The sequence below is a fragment of the Carassius carassius genome, chromosome 50 (genome assembly GCF_963082965.1).
Source record: "Carassius carassius chromosome 50, fCarCar2.1, whole genome shotgun sequence".
In the NCBI taxonomy this organism is placed as follows: domain Eukaryota; kingdom Metazoa; phylum Chordata; class Actinopteri; order Cypriniformes; family Cyprinidae; genus Carassius; species Carassius carassius.
Window position 1 is genome coordinate 8,168,247 of NC_081804.1, and position 27,461 is coordinate 8,195,707.

Consider the following 27,461-nt stretch of genomic DNA (forward strand, 5'->3'; position numbering starts at 1 on the left):
CAAGCATGGGGTCCTGTCACAGAACTGTCAACACATTTGTGCTTCTGTCTGCAAAGAACAAAAGCTGAAGGCTTAAGTAATTCTTGGAAAAATAATTTTAGACAAATTTACTTAACCAATGCCACAAATGACCACAAACAGAACCTTATGGGGAGAGAAAGATATAAATACATATGCTGTTTGATCCAAATTGTCAATTGCTCCATGCTAATTTAGTCTAGCACAACAGTTCTGGAAGTAAAATATAATGCTCTTTTGTTCTGTGATATCCAACAGGAGTCCCTTGAGCCATGTTACCTGGCAACCACAGTAAACCAAAGAACAGCAGTTAAGATAAGCCAGAAAAACCTGAAATTCTTTTTTTTAATTCTTTTTTTTAACGAAGATTTCCAGCATAGATTTTTTGTTAACAACCTCTGCTCTAGTAGTTGCCGGTAAAATGATTTGCTCACTATGTTTTTAAACGAAAGAAAGAAATATAGGCTAATAAGATACATTTCAGTGAATGCCAGTGTGAAAGAGTTACACTGGAAGCTGATTCATGTCATGTTAAGAAAATTACAGGTAATGTAATGTATAGCCTACATCAGAAGTGTATTGCCTACATTTAGGGAAGTGCCATACTGCTTGTTAGCAAATACTGGGGACCATACTTTCATTCATTCACTTTAAATAATTTTTCATTCAGGTTGTCCAGCATAGGTCACACATTTTTAGCCATTAATTTTATCTATTCCTTCTTGCAACACATTTTTAAGGACTGAACTACAGGCTACTACCACACTGGTGCTTTATGCTATTGGGTTTTACAGTAACATTTGAGAGCCACTATGTTCCCTTGAGGGATTATGGAAAAAATCCTACAATCCTACTCTGAAGAAGAATCTGAGATCTCTTCCCCGAATCTGTCAAACTCTCACAAGCGAATATACACTGGATATTTCTCATGTGAATTCATTTTACACATAGGATCACGAAGTGACGTTATTCCTCGCGCGTGGTGAGTTGTGACGTCGATCCTGTTCTGAGACGCATCATTTGGCAACCCATCACAGTTCCTCTCCAGCGAAGCTAAGCTACAACCCTACTGCGTTTGCCATCACTGCTGGATAGAGCACTACAACCTTAGGGTCGCCAGGCAAAAAAAAATAGCGCGGGCAATATATTAAACATCTCAGGTAAGCGTTCGAGTGCTTTAGTTGTTTTCTTTGTTGCCTCGTTTTTCCTGAGCTCAGAATTGAGTTTATACATTTTTAGAGAGTGAATGCTAGCTGTTAGCACACTTTCGCATGCTGGGTTTATTTTAGCGCCGGTGTGTAGGAAATCCTCCCTGAAAGACGCACCGCTGGAAAGTAATGTTTTATCTGCTTTTCCGAGTGTTTACAACAATTGAATGCACAGGGTTATCGAGAAAATAATTTTTGTTCCCTTGTCCAATTGGCGATGAAATAACCAGTGGATATTAAAAATACGTAGGCGTCAGTTAAAACTTATTTTCATTGTATTGCAGTCTGTATGCTTTATTAATAATATGCAGTTATTAAACATAAACATGTATTTATTACCTTTTACTTATCGATTGTGTGCATCTATGTAATATTAATTAACATTTCCCCCATATGCTTTCAAAGCTCTTAGAAGAAAAACAATAAATCTTACTATCTGTGCGACCAGCGAGGTCCAAAATGTTTAGTTTTTGTTAAGAGAACAGGGCGAGTGACCTTATGAAATGCGAAACATATGTCATTTTGGCTCGCGCTCAACGATTATGATTCATCCCGGTGATTCGAATCGTGTGAGTTAAAAGATTTGTTCAGCTGATTCGTTCATTCACTCTTTTTCTGCATGTCACGGCGTTATGACTATTTTAAAGGATGCGTTTCCTAATGATTTACTCAACCTCATGTCATCCAAGATCTTCATGTCTTTCTTTCTTCAATCATAAAGAAATTAAGGTTTTTGAGGAAAACATTTCAGGATTTTTCTCCATTCTGATTCAGACTCCATACCAAAAATGAGCCTCACACATGTTCTCTTTAATAAATGAAAATATGATGGCCATTTTGTTATAATCCTTGGTTGAAGTAGTGTTTATTATCCAATTTTCGAGTATATTCAAAAACAGCTAGTCAGGAACCAGTCTGACGGGTTATTTGATTTTTTTGTCTGTATCCCTGGTTTTTCTACTTCTAAACAGCTAATTGCATATTTCTGCTGTTTCATTGGTTGTAATTTTCATGAAGGTCACAAGACACAAAGGCAGTGCAGTCTAATGACAACACCATTTATTTATTTACTGTCACTGTATCTTTGAATCTGGACTTCAGTAGTTTGTCGTTGTACTTTTTTACTATATACACAGAATATTCGATCCCATTAGTCTTGAGTACTTTTATTTAGATTCTTAATGTAAAGCCTTTATATTAAAGCGCTCCTGACTGCCTATGGGTCATTTTGTTGTTATTACATAGGTATTTGTTGACATCTTATTGGTTACAGTAGTACAATTCCCCAGGTGCCCCTGTGCACAGCAGCTGGCCATGTGACACATGAATTATTCATACTGAGGATGTGGGATGTAGGATCAATTTGCATCTGGTGTACATGAAAGTGACTTGATCATGTCAGATGGCCCCATATAGGATGGCTATATCTCCAATCGGTTCTTTCTCAGACCAGCTTTCAAGTGTTAAAAAAGGCCAGCTTCTCTATAGGGACTGAATTCTTTCGCCCACAGTCCCAGTCCCCAGAAGTCCCTTTTTAGCTTTGCTCCCTGTAGTTGGACGCTGTTTAATGCCAGTGTCACTGCAGAGGCAACTCTCTGGGTCCTCAGTCACAGAAGTGGTGAGTGGCTCTTGAAAAGAAATTGTACCGCACAACATCTTGTCTAACCTTCTGAAATAATCCACCTGACCCCTACAATTAAACTGGCATTCAGTAAGTGTGTCAAAATAACCCATGCACTTCACTAAATGTTTTGAAGAGATTTTTTTTTTATGCAGATTGTACCCTGATAGTTTGGGGGCGGGAAAACAAGCATTTGCTGCCATGCAGTGTGTGTTTTCTCTGCCCCTGTTTGGGGTGCATGCAGCTATGGAACTTGGCACCGGTTTTATGTAGCAAACAATGCGAGGTTGCAAAAACAGCTCATCACTAGCATTACCACTATGGAGTGTCATGATAAGTTTACGGAAAGGATCGTATGATGCGTCACCGCGGTGGTCGGTTGCTACCGCGGTTGTCTACTGCCACCGGCGGTAGTGCACGTGACGTCACAAACATAATACAAAGTTTTGTATATAAGTGCAATAACTGTAATAGTTGCAAATTCTAAGTCTATGGTAATTAACAAATTACCTCAAACACAGCGTTTCCTTTAGATTGGCAGATTTGAGCGTGGGAAAATACAGTTTATACATTCAACAAATTAATTTAGTGTTGGGCGATGGATCTTGTTGGGAAAGCAAATACCACCTCACCGATCTGGAGTCATCTGCATTCATGTCACCCATCGGCGTTTACACAAGTTCTCGTGATCGCAAACGCTGGCTGGTAAGGTTTGGTGAGGCTTTCTCCAAACTGGCCAAATACAAACGAGACAGCGATAAATAAAAGATGGTAACAAGAAATATGGCAACGATTCCTTTTTCAAAGAGAGCACGTGCAGATGAGGAGTTATTGAGCTTGCTTGGTGGCGGAAAAGTAAACCAGACGCAACAACCGCGTTGCGACAGGTTTAGTCTGTCTAGTATCTATACAGGACATTTGAACTCTGTGTCAGTAGCCTACATCATAGACCGGACGGGGATTTATCATGTCGTGTTGTGCTGCATCCAGTGTAGCATCACTGATTATAATGAGTATTTTCTCGTGTTGCGTCGCTCGCGTCCGTTAGGGTGTATTTAACTTTCTTATTTAGGCTACTTTCTTGTAGCCTAAATAAACATTATTTCTTTGATATTTATTTTAGTGTTTTGCAGGCAGCGTTCACTGACAGAAGTGCTCAAATAAACACGAACTGACAAGTTAAATAGGATGTGTTAGATGAGTGAGACAGTGCTGGGCTGATTTCTAGACGTGCATATAAATATATTCTGTATATAATATATATAAAATATATCACATGCATGCACAGTTTAAGTCAGCTTTAATCACCTTTTTTGGTAATTCCATGAATTAACTGACCACGACACTGCTTGCACATAGTTTATTTCACAGTTTGATATGAAAGGATACGCACAAAGGAAGCGCGCACTGCCTTTGAGCACAGGACCGTCCGCGCTCGCTTAACTTGCACCTGATAATAAAGTGAAGTGGAGTGGAGCGCGTGTCTGAAACGTTTCCTGTTCAGTCATTCTGCGAGTCTGCGACTGAATAAATTCACTTCTTGTCATGAGGAAAAAGTGACAGAAGCAGCAGTTGTGAGTGGGTTGCCATCCCCGCCCCTACGTAAAATAATTTGAATAAGTTAAACTGGAAAAAAATTATCGCCTTGGTTAACGAGCAAATTTTGACACTAATATATATATATAATTTTTTTTTTTTTTTTTTCAAACACCGCGCCACCGGCGGTTGTTGGTCCATGACTACCGCGGTGGTAAAAATCAGCCACCGTCACAGCCCTAATGATGCGGCTGGATGCATTTGGAAGAAAGTGGCAGGCTGAGATTGAAACATTATGTATTGGGTTGAATGTGTGTAAGATATGTGAAAGTGAGCCTTAAAATTGTCAAATGCAGAATAGATCAGATTACATCCTATATCTTTTTGATCACTTGCATTTTTAGGCTTTGCAAATGTAAACATTTAGTTGTCAGTTCTACGTTTTAAATTTGTCAGTTAGGTGAAAGGTTATATGAGATTTTGTCAAAATTGCAAGAATGCAGTACAATCTAATAATCTGTCATTGATTACCTGTGTGTTTTTCTTTGTGAATATAATGGGTTACTCCACCCCCAAATTTTTCTTTTTTTTTCATTAATCACTTACCCCCATGTTGTTCCAAACCCGTAAAAGCTCAGTTCGTCTTCGGAACACAATTTAGGATATTTTGGATGAAAACCTGGAGGCTTGAGACTGTCCCATAGACTGCCAAGTAATGGAGTATAGAGATTTAGTATTCTGACGACGACTTTTCATACCTTTTAAGGACCTTGACTCTGTTATTTACTTGGCAGTTTATAGCCCCTTTCACACTGTGATTCTGGAAAATACACGGGTAATGTGTCCCGGCAGTTGTTCCCGGGTCGCCAGATTTTGCACTTTCACACTGCCATTGATTACCCGGAATATGTGTGTGCGTTCACACACAACCCTTAAAGGTTCTGTAAAGACATGTGACATCAGGATGTGTCGTGTAATGTACGAGTTGAAAATGCTAGGCACGTTAACCTTCACTTAAGCTGGTGAACGATCTCAGCGTCAGCGCAGAAAGTGAGGAACTAACTGATTTCTGCTTCATTATAGTTTGCACATATTTGATTTGTCGCGAACGTTGATCTGCCTTCAAAACACCCGCTAAAAGAGTCGAGCGATAACATGCGTCATCAGTACGACACAGCCTTTACGGCATTAGTTCTGGCTTTTGTTCACACAGCGCTCATTCCTGGACTGAACCCGGCAATGTTACTAGGTCCCCGACCCGGGATCAATCCTGGAATCAATCCCGGGACGTGTTTGCGTTCACACAGAAGGCGACCCGGCAATGTTCCGGCAATTTTCCGGGTCCGACGTGCAGTGTGAAAGGGGCTTATGGGACAGTCTCAAGCCTCCAGGTTTTTAAAAAGTATCCCTTTAAGGTTGTCTATGAGTTTTGTCTGTTTAATTATAATACCTGTAAAATTTCAATGACAGATAGTAATTTTCTTTATATATAAATCTATTTCGATTTTTAGATTTAGATGACTTTTTTCGTGTTTTTGAAAGATTTCCAAAGCTGTATTTATTAGATCAAATTAAAATAAAACCGTTATATTGTTAAGTATTATTACATTTTAAAGTAATAATTAGGGCTGGGATAAACGATTATTTTTTAAACGATTAATCTAGCGATTATTTTTTCGATGCATCGATTAATCTAACGATTAATTTTTCAGACCGATTTGATTTCGATTATCTCCCCAATTGACTACTAACAATTTATACATGTTGATTTACATATCTGAATGAAAAAAACATCAATTCCTTAACATTGCAATATATGTTTATTGCTCTTAAAATTACAAAATAAAAGACTGACTAAGAATGCATTACTTTGCACTTGTATAGAGATAGCATTCAATAAAACCTTGAAACCTTGAAAACACATAGCTTACTGAAACAAGCTTACTGAACACATAGGGCCTAGCTTACTGAAAAAAGAAGTTCTTTCAGATGAAAATAACAACAACTTGATGTCTAGTATTCAATAAAAAAGTTCACCCAAAATACTTGTTTAGAGCAATTGAAAGAATACAGTATGTAAATGTAAACTTGAGGGCTTTAAGCTAATACAGAGAGTGCTTTTACAAAAAAAAAAAAAAAAAAAAAAAAACTTATCAGTGGGAGCCAGCAGCCTGTCATGGAGAAAAAAAATCTCTGAATGCTCCACGTGAAACTTTGGTGTTTCGCCCTTTTTCTATCGTGTTTAATGATTTTGATTAATATGCACAAGGGAGAGAGCGAGCAAGAAGCGCTTGTGTAGTTTGAAGACTGTGAGTGAACGCGCAGCCGGGGCTCTCTCTCGTACGCGCCCTGTCACTGTCACTCACCGATCAAATAAGGCTTTGACAGCCGCCAAAAAAATAGATCAATGCAGAAAAACCCCTGGATTGGTTATATAATGTTGGACAGAATGTTGATCCGGCCATCGCGTATATTCAGCACACATAAGGTAAACGTTTTGCAAACGTTTTTTATAGAAATAAAAACAGGTCGACGAATCGATGCGCATATTTTGCTTCGATGTATTTTTTTCGTCGACGTCATCGATGACCTCGCCGCGTTGTCCCAGCCCTAGTAATAATATTTTCTATTTAAATATATTAAAATTTAATTATTCCTGTAATGGCAAATTAGCATTTTCAGTAGTGTTTTCTGTGTCATGATCTTCAGGAAATGATTCTAATATGCCGATCTTATTATTAGTGTTAGAAATAGATTTACTGTAAATATTTTTGTGACATTGTTTTGTAAAAGATTCTTCAATACAAAGTTCAAAGGAACAGCATTTATATGAAAAAGCCTTTCGTAAAGCCTTTCGTAAAATTACAAATGTCTTACCTGTCACTTTTGGTCAATTAAATGCATTATGCTGAATTATGCTGAAAAGTATAAAGTAATTTCTTAAAAAAAATAATAATAATAATAATACAAATTCTTACAGACCCCAGACTTCTGACTGGTAGTGTATGTGGGGAAAAAATGGCAGGGCAAGTAGAATTCTTTATCTCTTATTTTATTACATATTAACCCAGTATCTGCTGTGGATGAGCTGTATTGACTTGTTATCAGTGGCTAGAGATAAGAATAATAAACCGCTGTATTTTGTTGTGATTTTACTGTGCCACTTAATTTGTCCAATCAATTAGTGATATGTAAAGCTCTTTGCGGTTGACGCACCTTAAAGGTACAATTTGTAAGATATTTGCAGTAAAATATCCAAAAACCACTAGGCTAGTGTTAGGCCTATATATTTTGTCCAGCTGATTACTAACAATATCTCTAATGTTTTCAACTACTTGTAAATCATGAGAAAATTGCCATTCTAAACCGTGACACGGGGCAGTGCAGTCGCCTGTCAATGAGGTTAGTTACCCTTTGTTACTGCCTTTACTGACATAGAAACCACATGACAACAGTCTCGTGGACAAATGTGGAAGTAGATTCACGACAAACTTCAACTAGAAAGAGATGCCGATCTCGCTTGTGTTTTACTCGACAGGTGAGTTGTTTTAATTCGTATCTTTACAGAAAATGTATGCTATTATAACGATCAACAAGATTAGTATTATGGGGCATATACGCCAAATGCGGGGCATCACGTCTCTAGACCCGTGCGAGGATGGGTCTGATCCATCGTCTGATCGCGTCTTTGCATTGACTTTGTATGTAATCTACTCACGCTAACCGTTGAACTCGCGTTAAATCCATGATTTATCTTTCTGTCTGATTGATGGCCGTCAGCGGTTGAGTAGAAGACAACAAATCCCATCATTCCACGCTCCTTCTTAGAGTCATCAAACCGATCGATTGTTATTGTTTTGATGTGCGCCCTCTCGTGGCAGGTCCTACAACCTGTACCTTTAATGCCGTTCAGGAGCACTTTTATTGACCCCAGCAAGTCAGAATCCAGCTGGGGTCCAGGATGGTAATACAACACCACTTCTTAAGTGGCCATTACACATTTTAATTAATTACATGCAGTAACTGTGGACTGAGATCTTAATAGGAAGGGAAGGAAGTGACCTGCATGAAATTCACCGCAGACTGACGAAACCGCACAATTTATGAAGTTCTCCATTTGGGTTAGAGCCCTTGTGAAATGTGTGCGTATTTGCAGTCTGATCCTATGTGATAATGTTTCTGTTGGTGTTTTTCAGGGGTGTAACAGAGGAGGGAAGGTGCACTCAGGATGGTTACCATTCCAGAGTACTACGAGGGAAAAAATGTTCTCATCACAGGGGCCACAGGCTTTATGGGGAAAGTACTTCTGGAGAAGCTGCTACGCTCTTGTCCTGGTGTCAAAGCTGCCTATGTGCTTGTCCGTCCCAAAGCAGGACAGGTGCCCATTGCCCGTATTGCTGACATGATCAACTGCAAGGTTAGTGCAGGTCTGGAAGATTGCTGGAGAAAAATCATGGTTTGAGCTTTCAGTTCTCAATTGAGTTATATGCTTCATGGCATAAATTAAGGGTAAGGCTAGGCTATACAAAAAAAAGTACTGTATATTTTTTTACTTTTTTCCCCAATCAAATGAACAATCTTTTTAACCAGACAGTCAATGCATGCCTAAAATGTTAAATGCCTGCCAATGCCTAAACTAAAGCAAATGTCTTTGATCACTTACTATTTAAAATGTCTTATGGGATATATGACTAAGCCACAGATGCACTATTCAGATCACATGTTATATTTGCAGTGACTTTCAGGATGCTTTGATTATGTTCTAGATTGCGCTGATAAACCTTATCTCTCACTGTATTTGAACTTTACACAGTTATACTATACACACATTTCTGGGCATCTCTAGGTTAAATTGACAGTATTGTCTCATAAGCTGTGCGCGACCGGTATTGATATGCATTTACTGTAGTGCTTGGCCAGACTGACACTTGATTATGGTGAAAGTGATCTTGAGCCTTTGAATGTTTCAGCTTTTTGACAGACTGCGAGAGGAGCATCCCGATTTCGCAGAGAAGATCGTGGCGGTCAACAGCGACCTGACGCAGCCAGATCTGGACCTTAGTATTGAAGACCAGGAGACCCTCATGGGCTGCATTAACATAGTGTTTCACTGCGCTGCCACCATCCGCTTCAACGAGCCTCTGAAGTAAGCCATAATCTCCACCCACAGGACGGCACAAAGCATCATCCACAGATACGAGTTTAGATGCTTCTGATATTTAGGTGGTTATATCACAGGAAGCAACTGAGTTTTTATAACACGTCGCTGGAGTCAACTCTTCATTTCATAATATTAAAGGAACATTTCACCCGTGGGAACATTGATCTTCATTGAAAGTCGGTCATATATGTAGTCGAAATCTATTAAAACTTTCGAATTTGGTGCCTTTTTGACCGAGTTATTACAGAAAGTAACTTTAGGGATCATTTGTATGGAAAACCACAACTCCCACAATGCAACACATTTGCACAGCTCCACAAGCCACTCCCACTAATCCAGAACACCGCTGTTAGGCTGTTAGGCGATATTGTCTACAAGACATTGAGGACACAGTTAGCGATGTATGGTATTTACGTGCCACAGTAGTAAACAATGCCACAGTAAGCTTTTTGTGCATTAAAAAAGGTACTGCACAAACAGTTTACAGTTGACGTTACGTAACTTATTAACCGGGAATCATTTCGTAATAATAATGCTTGAAGAAATTGTGTACATTTCACGAAATGAATAATAAATTAAATTGAAACACTTATTTTACAGTTAGACGTCCATTTGTCCCTGCAGGCTTCGGCTGGCATTTACAGTTTACCTTCGGAATTCTGAAATATGTCTCCAGGACGCCTCTGTCCATATGCGGGGCGAAACTAGGATGGTTCACAACGCAAACATCCGTGTCCTTGTCTCCCTCAGACATTTCTTCGAGGAGAAATTGGCATCTTTCAAATTCTTGCAGCAGACGGACTCTAGCTCTGTGTCCGTAGGCGCACAACGAGAGCACAGGCACCACCAGTCCGCACCAGCTCGAGCACGCCCGGGCTCCTCGGACGCGACAGGCAGGTCTCCGGCCTCGGCTGCAGCCGCCGCCTCCTGTTCCTCCATCAGCCTCAGCTGCTCTGCGCTATATTGTGGCTCGTATAGATAGCCACGAACATCTGTTTCGAGCAACAGACTTTGAAAATCCTCTTCTTCCATATGAGTTGTTCCTCAAGCCATTCTCGTAAATCTGACTCCGTAAGCGCTTGTTAGCTTAGCTACATAGCTTCCAAACAAGATGGCGGATTTTCATTTTCGTTTCTGTAAGTTTAGTCCCACCCACTGATCTGTAATAGGCCTGTAGGGTGAGTGGGTCCCATCCCCTGGAATAATAATAAGCTAGTGTCTGTAGTCTCTACACTTTTCAATGAATTTTGACTTCCTGCTTATTATGACGCAAAATGACGATTTTTACGTCATAATAAGCAGGAAGTAAAACACTTAAATCCCTATTTCTCCCATCTCAGGGAAAAACTAAGAAAAAATCCATGATCATTATAATATATGACTGGGTTTCTAACAATACAAAGCTAAATGCAAATGGGTGAAGTGATCCTTTAAGTAGACCATTGCATTGGAGCTGTTGAGATAATTACATATTGTCTGATGATTAACTGATAATTCCAATTAGCGATTAAGTTTTGTTTGTCACTTACAGTGTCATGTAGCTTTAAATCATGTATTCACATTAAACATATATTTTATTAATGAAATAATCATAATTAATAATTCAAATGCTGCTTTTAATTAGTTTTTTTTCCCACTCACAAAATGTTAGTGGTACTAATAGGTATAACAATGTTGACATTACTGTTTTGCTACTACTATTGTTTTTATTATTACTATTATAAGAACTGTTATCATTTTTATTATTATTAATACATGATTTCTCAATAATAATAATAAAATTTATAGTAAGTTATATTAAAACTATCATTATATTTGTCTTCACTACTTTATTATTTGTATTATTACTATTATAATATTGTTAATGCTAATAATACATTTATTAAGGATACAAAAAATGTATTACTATTTACATTAACAAATAGTAATAAATAGTAATACAACAACAACAACAGTTTTAACAATTATATTATTAATGTACAATAAAAGTATAATTTTATTCATAGTTGCATTAGTAATTGCAACTAAACTCCTGTCATTATTATTTAACTTTTAATTCGTATGTTATCGATATATTATTATTATTATTATTAATGCTAATAATACATTTATTGTATCATTAATTATAAAAAATAATATTTGTATTTATGATATTATTATTAATAATAGTAGCAGTAATAATATAATAATACTGTAATTATTGTGTGTTTTTTAATATATAAAATATTATTCAAATATTTTGCATTAGTAATATATTTCTTACGTGAGTGTGGAATGAAGCACTTGGCTGAACACACACAAACGCTTGTAAAAAAAATGTTTATGCATATATATTAAATATTATATTTATTATTATTACTTATTACTTATTTCCTTAAATTTCTCTTATTCAGATTTCATAGTAAGTTGAAAGTTTGAAACTACACTAACTGCAAGTTACCGTGATTGATACATTTTTTTTGGTTAGGTGGTTTTGTACAAATCGCAGCAGGTCTATCTTAAAGTTAATCAGATCTGCTCAGAGTCACTGCAGTTTAGTTTTTTTTTTCTGTCTCTCTGCTGCAGAGATGCCATGCAGTTGAATGTACTGGCCACGCAGAAGATGCTTAACTTGGCTCACAGAATGAAGCATTTGGAGGTGTTTATCCACGTGTCCACAGCCTATGCCCACTGTGACCGAGAGCTCATTGAAGAGGTGGTCTATCCTCCACCTGTCGATTACAGGAAGCTCATAGACACACTTGAGTAAGTCTTGGCTCTCCAAAACATTCTTCTTGTCTTTGTTCTCACACGCACCTTCCTCATCATAGTTAGTCTAATAAATAAATATGTCAAGATCATATATACAGTACAATGTATACATATACATAGTGGCTGTTTTCACACATAACGCCATACATTTAACAATGCTTTCCCAGTTAGAGATCATGCATAAACCCATTTTCAGAATTCTTGCAAGATAGCTCTAATAATTATTTGATTATTCATATTGTTTTTCCCTGAGGTTTACTTTATAATGTAATTTAGTTTTTCATGATCATTTTCCACACTCTGTTATTTAAGTATTATTTATATAGTATAATTTTTTTTTTTTTTTTTTTTTTTTTTTTTTGGAATTAGCTTTTATTTTTATATTTTCAGTTCATTTAGATTTTATGTGCTGAATTAAGTTAGTATTTTGGATATAGTATAGTATATACTTAGTATTTAATATATAATATAATATATATTTAGTATAATTATATGTGCGTGTGTGTATATATTTATATGTAAACATATAAATTGTTTTGGTTGTATTCATTTTAGTTCTTTAACTTATTTCAGTTAGTTGCAACATTTCAAATTAATTTTGTTTAACCCACATGTTTAATAAAATTAATTTGAAATGTTGCAACTATATATATATATACACACACACACGCACACATGCATACATATGTATGTTTATATTTTAATATTTTTAATTTTTACATAGTATATTTTCTTTTTTTATATTTATTGTAATCTTATAATCTTTAAAAAATATAATCTTTTAAAATAGATTTTATGTAAAAAAAATAAATAAAACATACTAAACATATATGCAACAAAAAAACTTTAACTACAAAACAGCTCAGAAATAAGAAAATAACACAATGACTATTGAAGCTATTTCAAGCAGCATTAACTAGATGAGACCCTCATTTTTTGGCTCTTCCTCAACCTCCTGGATTTTTATGATGCTGACAGGTGGATGGACGACAAACTCGTCTCTTTAATGACACCAAAGCTTATCGGTGAGCGGCCTAACACATACACTTACACTAAAGCCTTGGCAGAACACCTCATCCAGCAGGAGTGTGGAAACCTCAACATCGCCATCGTCAGGCCCTCTATCGTAGGAGCTAGCTGGAAGGAGCCATTTCCCGTAAGCATGCTCATTTCCATCCTCCCACTTAATAAAAAAAAAATACCTGTTGAATTTTAAACACCACTCTTTCTTTTCCACTCTGTTAAAGGGCTGGATTGATAATTTCAATGGGCCAAGTGGGATATTCATCGCTGTGAGTGGCCACTTAGATTTTTAGTAGATTTAAATGCAGTGGCATTTCAATTTGTATGATTGTTTATTGGTACCTTATGTTAAAAGCCTTTTTTTTTGGGTTGTGCAGGCAGGAAAGGGGATTCTACGAACAATGAGGGCTTCAAATAACGCTGTCGCTGATCTCGTGCCAGTCGATGTGGTCATAAACAACACTTTGGCCGCTGCCTGGTATTCTGGTTCCCAGAGAAATGCCAGGTTAGACTTCCACACGAACACCAACAGGCACTCACACACAGATCACTGGGAAATAAAGTCATGGAATAAATGCTGCTGGTTTTCTGACAGTGACGTTTATCTCCATCGCAGGCCGAGAAGTATGTTGGTGTACAACTGCACGACGGGCGGGATCAATCCCTTTCACTGGGGTGAAGTTGGTATGGATCACTTTTACAAACAAATCGCTGCATGACTCAAATATCCACAGTGGCATTCAGTGCTGCATTATTCCCGTTCCATTTTCCATATCGACTGCAAATCAAAGAACTTGTCACGTTAAATGAGGGGCGTGAGAACAGTGACAGTAATGATAACCATTAGTTGGATGAGTTATGAGTGGTTTTGTGATACTATATTTTTACAACCTTTTATCATGTTGTGAACTTAAAATCTGGTTAGATCTGAATTTATCTACAGTATATGGAAAATGCAACATGGTAACAAAGTAGTTCTGTGTCCTTGATATTAAATTCTAATGTTAATTATATTATAATACTAAACACTGTAAGTTCTACATTTTCATTGCTCAAAAAAAGTTTTTTATTATTTTATGTAGTGGACAGAAGTATATTATTGAATTTTATGGATTTACTATTTAATTAGGTCAGTAATGTTGTATAATGATTATATAATCTTTATTTCTTATATCAATAATATCTTAATTTAAATTGAATCTATATTAAAGGTCCCGTTTTTCGTGCTTTTTTGAAGCTTTGATTTTGTTTACAGTGTGCAATATAACATGTGTTCATGTTTCGCATGTAAAAAAACACAGTATTTTTCACACAATTCACCTATCTGTTACAAATTAGGTTGTGCTAAACGAAAGACTAAAGAGCTTGAGGAGGATGGTGATTAAAATGAGGAGTTTACTTAGAAAACGAAGGAGAATAACAGACAATATACTATATTACATTAACAATACTTCACAATACAATAAATAACAGCATTGACATAGACATTCACACTAGGTTAAGTTACATTCAGATGCACATTCACATTCAATCACGGACGAGGGAGAACTGAACAGACCGGGTATTTAAACACACAGAAGGTAATGAGGGAACTGGAGACAGGTGGGGAATAATCAATTAACCAAAACAAGAACAGGAAGACCAAATAAGGAAACAGAAAGTTCATAAACGTAACACTATCTTTATACCGCTGTTTTCACTGTCATAAAAACGGGCTGATGACTTCCTTGTTCTATAAAGTCCCTCCTTAAGAAATACGTAACGAGTTCTGATTGGGCCAACAGTTCCTGTGTTGTGATTCGACAGCAGCTGAGCACAGGCTGCCCTCCTGGTAACGCGATTGGACTAGTTTTGAGAAGCAAGTGTGCAGGAGCATGTGCTGGAGATGTACTTATAATCAGAGGAGCGTTTTTACTGACGAGATGCGCATGAAAATCGCATTCGTTTTTTTGCACAGCCCTAACATCTAGTTAACAAAGCTAAACAGCATTTCCCTTTGTGTAATAAGTTACAGAAACTGTTAAACGCACCAACTTAAATAATAAAATACACTTACCGATTGTGGTCCATAAACAACGCCTTCTCCAGACAAAGAGGGAACTGCTCCATCTTTCAAGAATAATCTTTGTGCGAATCTGGCATTAAATTGATTGAGATTGAGGAAGCTGTTCTCAGCAAAATGTGCTGCAGTTTCGGGAAATGAGTTAAACATAAATTGTGACCAGTAATCTCCAAGTACAGCATCCCTAGGAAGGCCAAAAAAAGATGATTGGACTCCGAGATGAAAATAACAGCGTTTCAACGACATGGCGTCAAACACAAACGCAGCTCTTCCTCCTTCTCCGTCGGAGCGCAACAAGACCACGCCCCCTTTTTGTGAATTCATGTGTGCGGAGGTTAGTCAAAAAACTGTTTTAGTGACGTCATTACTGCAGGAACTAGAGGGATGTAGTCCAAACGGGTTGTTTTTTGTAGGCGAATTCTGTTAAATAAAATATCTCGCTTGGCATTGAACTTTGAGCTTTAGAATTTTACAGATATTATTTATACTCTAAAAAGAACATTACACACTAACTGAAGTTTAAAACATGGGATCACGAAGAAGGGGACCTTTAATGACTTAATTATAGGGGTGCAACAGTCTTGATGCGTCATCATTTCATACAGTTAAATTTTATTTTAACTGATAATATATTGATCTGATCTGATTTTTATTTCAAAAAAGACCTTTTTCCACAGAAACACTTAGCTGTATACTGCAGCAAAATGTGCCTTATGTTTAACATTTTGCATTGCACACACTAAATACAGTATGTCTCAAAATGAAATTTATATTCAAAACTAGCTGTAAAGCCTGTTTCAGTGAGAAACCTCAGTCTGTGTGAGAATATGCCTCAATTCCTTTGCTGCTGTTGTTACTGTTATGACAACAAACGTGTCTAGTGAGCCCTTAAAACAGGTTTCACTGAAATTCAGTCAGACTGGAGAGATTTATAACTGCTTACATCAGAGACATTAGATGATCCACAAGTGTGTGCTGAACCATGCTGTACACATTTTCTACTGGCACCATTTCACCCATAGTTAAATAGTTAAAATACAAACAATATTTGGTTATAATCAGCATTGTGTTGCAGTTGGGGTCATCCTTCTATCACTAACATGACTCCACAATAAGGATTTTTTTTCTGCTGGCCCAATCAGAGTAGTAGTTCAGATTTGTAGATGCCCCTCACATTTTTTCCTGTCCCCAAACCTCAGAAAGCTTTTATTTTTAATGTATCAGACACAAGTGTTTGCGCCTATTTCCTAAATTAAGAAATATATATTTTTGTATATATAAAAGTTACAACAAATAATTATATAATGTATATTATACTTAAATATTTTTTTATATACTGTAGTAGTGTAATTTTTATTATGTTATATATTTAGTGTATATATTTAGTATATTTCTATATATATACAGTACAGACCAAAAGTTTGGACACACCTTCTCATTCAAAGAGTTTTCTTTATTTTCATGACTATGAAAATTGTAGAGTCACACTGAAGGCATCAAAACTATGAATTAACACATGTGGAATTATATACATAACAAAAAAGTGTGAAACAACTGAAAATATGTCATATTCTAGGTTCTTCAAAGTAGCCACCTTTTGCTTTGATTACTGCTTTGAACACTCTTGGCATTCTCTTGATGAGCTTCAAGAGGTAGTCACCTGAAATGGTCTTCACTTTACAGGTGTGCCCTGTCAGGTTTCATAAGTGTGATTTGTTGCCTTATAAATGGGGTTGGGACCATCAGTTGTGTTGTGCAGAAGTCAGGTGGATACACAGCTCATAGTCCTACTGAATAGACTATTAGAATTTGTATTATAGCAAGAAAAAAGCAGCTAAGTACAGGAAAACGAGTGGTCAGTCAGTCTGAAAAATTGGGAAAACTTTGAAAGTGTCCCCAAGTGCAGTCACAAAAACCATCAAGCGCTCAAAGAAACTGGCTCACATGCGGACCGCCCCAGGAAAGGAAGACCAAGAGTCACCTCTGCTGTGGAGGATAAGTTCATCCGAGTCACCAGCCTCAGAAATCGCAGGTTAACAGCAGCTCAGATTAGAGACCAGGTCAATGGCACACGGAGTTCTAGCAGCAGACACCTTTCTAGAACAACTGTTAAGAGGAGACTGTGTGAATCAGGCCTTCATGGGAGAATATCTGCTAGGAAACCACTGCTAAAGAAAGGCAACAAGCAGAAGAGACTTGTTTGGGCTAAAGAACACAAGGAATGGACATCTAGACCAGTGGAAATCTGTGCTTTGGTCTGATGAGTCCAAATTTGAGATCTTTGGTTCCAACCACCGTGTCTTTGTGCGTCACAGAAAAGGTGAACGGATGAACTCTACATGACTGGTTCCCACCGTGAAGCATGGAGGAGGAGGTGTGATGGTGTGGGGGTGCTTTGCTGGTGACACTGTTGGGGATTTATTCAAAATTGAAGGCATACTGAACCAGCATGGCTACCACAGCATCTTGCAGCAGCATGCTATTCCATCCGGTTTGCGTTTAGTTGGACCATCATTTATTTTATTTTCACCTCCAGGCTGTGTAAGGGCTATTTGACCAAGAAGGAGAGTGATGGGGACCTGGCCTCCACAGTCACCGGACCTGAACCCAATCGAGATGGTTTAGGGGTGAGCTGGACCGCAGACTGAAGGCAAAAGGGCCAACAAGTGCTAAGCATCTCTGGGAACTCCTTCAAGACTGTTGGAAGACCATTTCAGGTGACTACCTCTTGAAGCTCATCAAGAGAATGCCAAGAGTGTGCAAAGCAGTAATCAAAGCAAAAGGTGGCTACTTTGAAGAACCTAGAATATGACATATTTTCAGTTGTTTCACACTTTTTTGTTATGTATATAATTCCATATATAATTCCACATGTGTTAATTCATAGTTTTGATGCCTTCAGTTTGAATCTACAATTTTCATAGCCATGAAAATAAAGAAAACTCTTTGAATGAGAAGGTGTGTCCAAACTTTTGGTCTGTACTGTATATATATATATATATATATATATATATATATATATATATATAGTACAGACCAAAAGTTTGGAAACATTACTATTTTAAATGTTTTTGAAAGAGGTTTCTTCTGCTCATCAAGCCTGCATTTATTTGATCAAAAATACAGAAAAAACAGTAATATTGTGAAATATTACAACTTAAAATAATAGTTTTCTATTTGAATATACTTTAAAAAAAATAATCTAGTCCTGTGATGCAAAGCTGAATTTTCAGCATCATTACTCCAGCCTTCAGTGTCACATGTAACATCCAGTCTATCACATGATCATTTAGAAATCATTCTAATATTCTGATTTATTATGAGTGTTGTAAACAGTTCTGCTGTCTAATATATTTGATGAATAAAAGGTTAAAAAGAACTGCATTTATTCAAAATAAAAAAAAAATTCTAATAATATGTATTCTAATAATATATTTTCTTTACTATCACTTTTTATCAATTTAACACATCCTTGCTGAATAAAAGTATTGATTTTATTTAAAAAGAAGAAAGAAAAAAAAATTACTGACCCCAAATTACTGACCAGTAGTGTATATTGTTATTACAAAATATTTATATTTTAAAAACATAGCTTTTTTTTTTTACTTTTTATTCATCAAAGTGTCCTAAAAAACTATCACATGTTCTGAAAAAATATCAAGCAGCAGAACTGTTTCCAACTTTGATAATGAATCATCATATTATAATGATTTCTAAAGGATCATGTGAGAATGATCCTAAAAATTCAGCTTTGCATCACAGAAATAAATAATAATTTAAAGTATAATAAATTTAAAAACAATTATTTTAAATTGTAATAATATATCACAATATTAATTTGTTTTTTCTGTATTTTTGATCAAATAAATGCAGGCTTGATGAGCAGAAGAAACTTCTTTCAAAAACATTAAAAATAGTAATGTTTCCAAACTTTTGGTCTGTACTGTATGTATATATATATATATATATATATATATATATATATATATATATATATATATATACAGTATGTATTTATATATATATATATATATATATATATATATATATATATACAGTATGTATTTATATATATATATATATATATATATATATATATATACAGTATGTATTTATATATATATATATATATATACATATATACAGTATGAATTTATATATATATATATATATATATATATATATATATATATATATATATATATATACATTATGTATTTATATATATATATATATTTATATATATATATATATATATATACATTATGTATTTATATATATATATATTTATATATATATATATATTTATATATATATATTTATATATATATATATATATATATATATATATATATATGATGAATTTTAGAAAATGATTGGCATGATGCTTTAAAAATTATCTAGTGACCCCAATGCTTGCGAATGGAAGAAACCGTCAAAGTGTTGCTTTTTAACCCTGAACCAAGTCATGCACAGCTGTGCCGTTTACTGTTGAACCCCTTTTTGTCTCTTAGAGTACCATGTTATATCCACTTTCAAGAGGAACCCCCTTGAGCAGGCCTTCAGGAGGCCAAATGTAAATCTCACAACCAATCACCTTATCAATCAGTACTGGATTGCTGTAAGCCACAAGGCGCCAGCATTCCTATATGATCTCTTCCTCAGGATGTCAGGAAGAGAGCCCAGGTAAATCCGACCACTTCGCCCCTTTTTCTCCTGCCCTGCTTCCTCCTCCACGCTCGGTCTAGCCATCACGTGTCGCACCCTGTGTCTTGGGCAAGGATGCATAACCCACTCGGAGACTGGGTTCTGCACGCTTCCCGTCCACTTGTGTGTGTGTGTGTGTGTGTGTGTGTGTGTGTGCATATCCATGTGTGTGTATGTGTTGTGTAGCTCTGTGTTTAAAATGCTGTTGTATGTTATATGCCTGTATTCCCTTCTGCAGAGTACTGCATAAACATGACGTTCAAGACCAATCCCTTAGAACAGGCTTTCAGACGCCCCAATGTTAACCTGCGATCCAACCCTTTTACCAATCAGTACTGGACCACAGTGAGTCACACCCTTCCTGCCCTGCTGTATGACGGGTTTCTCATGTTGACCTGTCAGAAGCCTCGGTAAGGTCTTCAGTACCTGCTTCTCCGCCCCTTTGTCCTCCCTCCTCCGTTCCCTCACCTCCAGCACTGGGTGTTGGGTGTGGCATGGCCGGCAGTCCGGCTGGGAAGGAAACGCTCAGCCTGGCCATCTTCTTGACTTTATGGCATTGGACAAATGCTGCTGCTGGGCTACCATAAAGTGCATGGAGTCCTGCATGCTTTTTTTGTGGAAAAAGAGATGGATCCATCCCATAAATTCATCTTTTATCTTATGCCCCCCCCCTCTGAGCCATGCCATTAAGTCTTCAAGAGAGGTTGTTTGATCTGCTCTTGTAGCCGTAAAAACAGTGGAAGTTGGGACTGACAGTTTGGTCAACACAGCCTGCACTCACTGAGCAAGTCAGTGCTCAGTTGAGATCAGATACGGGCTTTTTGCACTAACATTTTCATTGATAAAAGCCAAACTGTTCAGAGAACAGCACTCATAAATAATAGGGCTAGGTACCAAACTCTCTGCTCTGAGAATTGGTTTAACTCAGTTGTTTTCAAACTGGCATCCAGGACTCCTAAAAGACTGCAAGAAGAAACTAGGGTTTTATTTATTAAAATAATTTATGCCGTATATTTAAAAAAAGAAAAAAGCTATATACATATGCTTTAATTGCTGTGTATGCGTTTTAATTTCACATTACTTTTATTTTTTACTCAGAATTCTTTTTTTTTTTTCTTTTTTTTATCTTTAATGTCTTTGTGTCTTTATTGTAAAATATATGCTGTACAAATAATACTACATAATTCAAATTTTCCTAAGAATATTATAATCATTTGGGGGTCCCTGGCGTTAAAAGGTTTGAAAGCCTCTGGTTTAATGAACCAATATAGAAATTACAAGGTTACAATCCTTCTAATTTAAAAAAAAAAAAACTAAACACTGGGGAAAAAGGGAAACGTTGGATGCATATTTGACAAATATCCCTTCATGCAAAAATGTTTTTATTTGCAGGGAGTAGGTGTGTTTGGTACCTAGAGATGAAATGAATGGTTATGCACCCTAAATCTGATGCGTTTCAGTTCAGTGTGGCTTTCTGCTTATGCAGATTTGACAACTTTGGTGTGTATTGCTGATATGCGTCTGGTTTAAGGTGCAAGTTTGTTTATAATTGAGGTTTTGAAGGGTTTTAACACCATGAGAATGTTCTGAATTGGATTTTTTTTTTAAACAAGATAATACAATGCATGTAGTCATTCCCTATCCAACCAATAAGAGATCTTGATGGGAAACTGGGCGTTTCTGGACATTTGCATTCAACTTCAACAGTGCTTTGTCAGGAAAAAGCCTGAAATTTGGCATACTTGTACATCTGGTATAGATTATAAAGGTACACAAAGCATCCCACAGAAAGAATCTCAAGTACACAAATGCGCCCAGGTGCCTTTTAAGATCCTGCAATGTTTGAAAAGTGTGATAATTGTTCAACCAAATCATGGGAATCCACAGTTGTGTTTGCCAACGGTTTGTGGTTCAGAAGTGCTGCGATGGGATCTAACCTGAATCAAATACCATACAAGGTGAAAGGGTTGGAGACATTCTGCAATTATTACTAACCGAGGAGTATTTGTTTTGCGTTTTTTGTTTCTATTTTAATTTTTTTTAATTTTATTTTTTGTTTTACTTGTTTAATCTGATTTTTTTTTGTTTTGTTAAATTTTATTTTATTTGCTTGATCTTTATTTTAATTTTTTGTTTATTTAGTTTGTTTTACTTTTTTTCTTTTTCATTTTTATGTTTTTGTTTGTTTCATTTTACGTTTTACTTTTTATTTGCTTATTTTGTTTTTATTTTATTTGTTTCAATTTAATTTGTTTTGTTTTACTTTTTTTTTTTACTGAATCAAGCCAAAATATTTTGCTTAATTTGGGAAAACTAACCTGTGGAAGCCAGTTTTTTGCCTCAAAGAAAAAAAAAAAGAAAGGCACTTCCGATTTTATTTCTTATATTTATATCTCACAGCGACTTATTTCTTATAATTGATACTTTATATCAAATTTTTTTTTACTACGAGGCAGAAATGGGCTTCAATATTAACCTGATTTTTTTATATAGTAGACCATAGAGTTAAATGTTTGTTACTTTTGCTTACCAAACCAGTTTGTCATTTATAAGCTGTGGTTTCTGTCATAGTCTCAGTCACCATCTGCTATTACTAAACCGCTTGCCCTTTAAATGAGAGAAAAAAAAGCTCAAACTAAATTTCCAGTCCCCATCAAAGCTCATCTGAAGCTAATGCTCATGTCTCTCTTTTTCTCCCGCTCGCTCCCTGCGTTGTTTCTGTGGTGACGCAGGATGATGAAGACAATCACTCGGTTGCACAAAGCCATGATGGTGCTGGAGTACTTCACGAGTCACTCGTGGGTGTGGAACACGGACAATGTTACCATGCTCATGAACCAGATGGGATCTGAGGACAAGAAGGTGTGTGTGTTTATGTATTAATACACTCAGTCTGCCATGGGCACAGTTACATGAATCGCATCTGTGATTCTTAATCATGTCGCTTAAAACATCTCAGTATGCTGTTTCAAGATTGGAGGTTTTGTGTGTTGTCAATGAAACCATTAATTTAAGCGTCTCATAGCTCTGACGTTTATTAATGCTTGAACTCAATGAATGTCTTAAGCATCTTTTTTTTTTGTTCAGGTATTTAATATTGACGTCAGGCAGTTACACTGGGCAGAATACATGGAGAATTACTGCATGGGCACTAAGAAGTATGTTCTCAATGAAGAGTTGTCAGGACTCCCAGCGGCACGCAAACACTTGAACAAGTAAGTATTGAAGTTCTCTAGGTTACCTTCAGGATAACTGTTAATCTAGAGGGACGATCACTCTGATGATAGCTTCTGCACTGTCGTATGCAACTTCTCAACTCTGTCCCATTCCCATGTGGGAAAGAGACATAAATAAGTTTGATGAAAACACATTTTATAAGTATTCCTAGATGTGCAAATTCATGTGACTTTTCCTCACTTTTGGGTAATTTAACACTCGGTTTTTAGTGTGCGGGTTACTAACAATGCGTCATATACAGTGTTGGGTGTAACACGTTCTTAAAACTGCATTTATTTGAGTAAAAGTACAGTAAAAATAGTAATATTATGAAATATAATTACAATTTAAAAGAACTGTTTTCTATTTAAATATATGTGACCATGGACCACAAGTGTAACCATAAGTGTAAATTTTTCGAAATTGAGATTTATACATAATCTGAAAGCTGAATAAATAAGCTTTCCATTGATGTAAGTTTTATTAGGGTCAGACAGTATTTGGTTGAGATACTATTTGAAAATCTGGAATTTGAGAGTGCAAAAAAATCTAAATACTGAGAAAATCGCCTTTTAGATTGGTCCAAATTAATTCTTAGCAATGTATATTACTAATCAGAAATTAAGTTTTGATATATTTACAGTAGGAAATTTACAAGATATCTTCAAGGAACCTGATCTTTACTTAATATCCTAATGATGTTTGGCATAAAAATTTGCTGCTAATTTATTATTATTATAAGTTCTTATTAGTATCCATGTTAAAAACATTGTTTTTGCTGCTTCATATTTTTCTGGAAACAGTAATACCTTTTTTTCAGGATTCTTTGATAATTAGAAAGTTCAAAAGAACAGGAATATTTGGAATAGAAATCTTCTGTAATATCTTACAAATTTCTGTTACTTTTGATTAATTTAGGCTACGTTTTCGTTTTAAAACGCATAATTTTTGCTACAGTTACGCATGTCATGTACATTACCCGGTGTTTTCGACCCTGAAAACTGAGACTTTCAAAAACGCTGCAGGCCCCATTTTAGTTTGGAAACTCTGGGGTTGTGTTTAAGTGTAAACAGACCAAAACTGAGAATTTTTAAAACGGAGTACATGCAAGAATGGTCATTTGACCTGCATTTTTGGTGTGTAGTGTGGACTCAGAACGTTTCTGAAAACGAAGTGAAAACGCCAGTGTAGATGAGGATCATTTTCATTTTAAAACGCAGATTTAAAACAAAAACACACTGGTGTAAACCGCTTTAATGTGTCCTTGCTGAATAAAAGTATTAATTGCTTGCTTTCTTTCCTTTTAATCTTACCTTAAACTTTTAAATTGTAGTGTGTCATGGTTTCCACAAAAACATCATGTCATCAACGTCATGTGACACTAAAGACTTTTTCTTTTTGTCAATTATTCTTTGTTTTGTTTTCCTGTAGGCTGCGGAACATTCGCTACACTTTCAACACCATCTTGGTAGTGTTAATCTGGCGCATTTTCATTGCCCGTTCTCAGATGGCCAGAAACATCTGGTACTTCGTCGTCAGCTTGTGCTTCAAGTTCCTCTCCTATTTCAGAGCCTCAAGCACCATGAGATACTGAATCCACCCCAATTGTCCTTTCCCACCCCTCTTTCCCAACGGCTATGCACATACTTCTGCTTTGCGACACTCCAGAATCTGAGGGTCAAGCGTATGGGCGTAATATCCGCAATCCTCCCCTCCTGCGCAAGTATGCCCTCAACATCACAGGGTGCAAGTGCACTCATCTGCTATGTAGGAAGCATGAATTTTCAGGGCTCGAGGTTTAAGAAGCTCGCTCAGCACAATGAGAGCGAGTGTGTTCATGCCGAGCACGTTTGAGCACTTATTTGTACCTGTTCCACCTCCTGAACGCAAACAGGTTTTGGACAACTCTTTATTATGGGTTACATACCAGTTCATACTTGTTGCCAGTATTGGTCCCTTTCCAACTGTAATCAACGAAGCACAAGAAGAAAAAAAAAAAAGAGAGAGATGGCTTTGTCTCAGCTCTGTGCCTACAATTCAATAATAACCTTCATGCCCAATGTCTTTTTTTAGATTCATGGCTTTTGCCTTACATTTTTCCCGTTCCTCGCCATCTTTGAGATGAAATTTATTAACGTGTCACCAAAAAACTAAGCGTCTCGAGTGTCTGATTCCAGGCCTTATGTTTGTCTTCACAATGTCGCCTTCAGTCAATACCAAAATCTCATTTTGAAATACTTTTTTGTGTACTACTTAACGATTTTTGTGAAAGCAATCAACTGCTTTGTCAATTATTTCTTTGATATTAATAAACTTGTTAGTTTTCCTCAGAAATGCTAGCAAAAGCAAGCATCAGTTTGTTCACCTGCTAAAACCTTTTAAGAATTATGAGGCTTATCAATAAACATGAGCAGACAGCATTTGCGTCGACGGTTCATAAAGCCATTGACGTTATACAAACGATTTACAGATTCGTTCTGCTCGTGATTAAAGCGTGATAATTATTTCTTGCCATAACTTATTAGTGTTCAGGTAATGGGCGTTTGTACATAAAACATGTCATCTTTTGTGTAAAGCTGTGTGAGAAAACCAAATATGTCGGCTTATATGTAGGCTAATTTAGTGTATTTACGTTCTTTAGCGCTTTGAGTCCATCATATCAGACGAGGGGGATGGATCAATTTAACTGGACTGTGTGTTTTTCTTTCCTTTTTTCTCCCAAATTGTTCTGCGAGTTGTCAATGTTGAAGTAATGTGAAAGAGCTAATGGATATATGTTTTCTAAATCATTCTATTTAGATAAATCATTGAAATGTAACTTTATCTGCTACCAAGTATTTTCCATGTTTGAAATAAATAGGAAGTGATTGTTTATGACGCAAAATGACAAGTGAAATGAAGAAATGAAAATGCACCATATAGGCTGCTTTTATGGTCACACATGCTTCGGATCACAATGTCAAGTTATCTTTGTCATACAAGCCAGTCTCTTTGCACAGCTAAATATCATGCCAGGAAACGCTAGTTGATGGATATTGTTACTAACTGTGTGGAATATAGATTAAGTATTCGGACTTTTCTATTAATGATGAACTGATAAAAAAATAAACGCACTTCTATGAGGATCCATATTTTTATGTGGGAGTTTGAGTGGAATAGTGATTTTTGAAAACCAGTTCTGTGTATTCAAGGTCTCATTAAGAGTATTTTTTTTTTTTACCCCAAAATAGGGTCAAATAAAACAAATATATAGTATGTTTTTCCCTATAATACTCAGATTATCTTTGTAGTTTTCTCTGTGATAGGTAAAATAGGTTTCATTGGGTTTCTTGTGTGTTAGGTCACCTCATGTTTCATTTCCCACAGCATTGTATAACGATGATATATTTTTTTCTTCCTTAAGATCAAGCTTAAGTAAGGCCTGATGGGCCAAATGTAGATTGTTTTCCTTTATTTTGTCTGCCTTATGTACTTTTTGTTAAATCTCCTGTAACAATCAAGAAATGTGAACTATTCTTTACTATGTCAAGCAGTCTGGTTTCTGGGAGAATTGTATTTGCCACATAAAAATGTCAGTGGAGGGTAAAAAATAAATGGGTGCCTTTTGTTTGTAAACCAAAAGAAATTAAGAATAAACTATGTGAACTTATTTTTCAGTTGAATGGGTCATAATTGGCTATTACCGCTTTATATAATTTAAGCACATAACTTAAAACTTAATGCACTAGGAAGTAAAATATAATTTGAAGCCATACAGAATCTGTCAGGTTTTAATGATAAATCTGTAAAACGTTTACCATCACATTTGTGTGAAAATTAGCCAGTAAATTCAATAGTAGTAAATTGGTTGCCTCATCCATATGTACTACAATTCAATACTGCCATCTGCTGTTCACATTTCCTGAATCACTCCGGTACGCCTATAATAAATCTTTATATCCGGACTATTTCAGACTGGCTCGGGGAGGTGCCGCTGCGGAGTAGCCCAGTACCTGCGTGATTCATTGACTTAAACAGAGAGAAGTAGCTCCGGCTACAATGTTCTTCCGCAAGACGAATACTGTTCTGTTTATTAACCGCTAGAGCGTCAAAGTTACAGACTGCAGCTTTAATGTTTGCTTTTAAACATTTGATTTTCAAAATAAGTTCAGGAGTCAG

The 27,461-nt window shown here is 36.2% G+C and overlaps 1 protein-coding gene across 2 annotated transcripts; it reads left to right on the plus strand.

Moving 5' to 3' along the window:
* The first annotated feature begins 1,018 nt into the window (after positions 1–1,018).
* Positions 1,019–26,952, plus strand: LOC132133824 (fatty acyl-CoA reductase 1-like). 2 transcript variants are annotated; one of them, XM_059546818.1, is made up of 12 exons: positions 1,019–1,178; positions 8,580–8,800; positions 9,354–9,529; positions 12,110–12,289; positions 13,274–13,451; positions 13,543–13,587; positions 13,696–13,823; positions 13,935–14,002; positions 19,895–20,066; positions 22,820–22,949; positions 23,175–23,302; positions 24,735–26,952. In XM_059546818.1, the coding sequence occupies exons 2-12, from the start codon at positions 8,612–8,614 to the stop codon at positions 24,895–24,897; spliced, it is 1,557 nt and encodes a 518-aa protein (XP_059402801.1). In that variant the 5' UTR covers positions 1,019–1,178; positions 8,580–8,611; the 3' UTR covers positions 24,898–26,952. The 2 variants fall into 2 exon arrangements, with proteins under 2 accessions (XP_059402801.1, XP_059402802.1); XM_059546819.1 differs by lacking the exon at positions 19,895–20,066 and adding an exon at positions 20,326–20,497.
* Positions 26,953–27,461: the final 509 nt, after the last annotated feature.

Excerpts from the sequence above, each read along its gene's own strand:
- LOC132133824 (XM_059546818.1), top strand. The coding sequence starts at position 8,612 with ATGGTTACCATTCCAGAGTACTACGAGGGAAAAAATGTTCTCATCACA. Across the intron at positions 22,950-23,174 it reads TGGGATCTGAGGACAAGAAG|GTATTTAATATTGACGTCAG; the intron begins GTGTGTGTGTTT and ends TTTTTTGTTCAG. Across the intron at positions 23,303-24,734 it reads GCACGCAAACACTTGAACAA|GCTGCGGAACATTCGCTACA; the intron begins GTAAGTATTGAA and ends GTTTTCCTGTAG.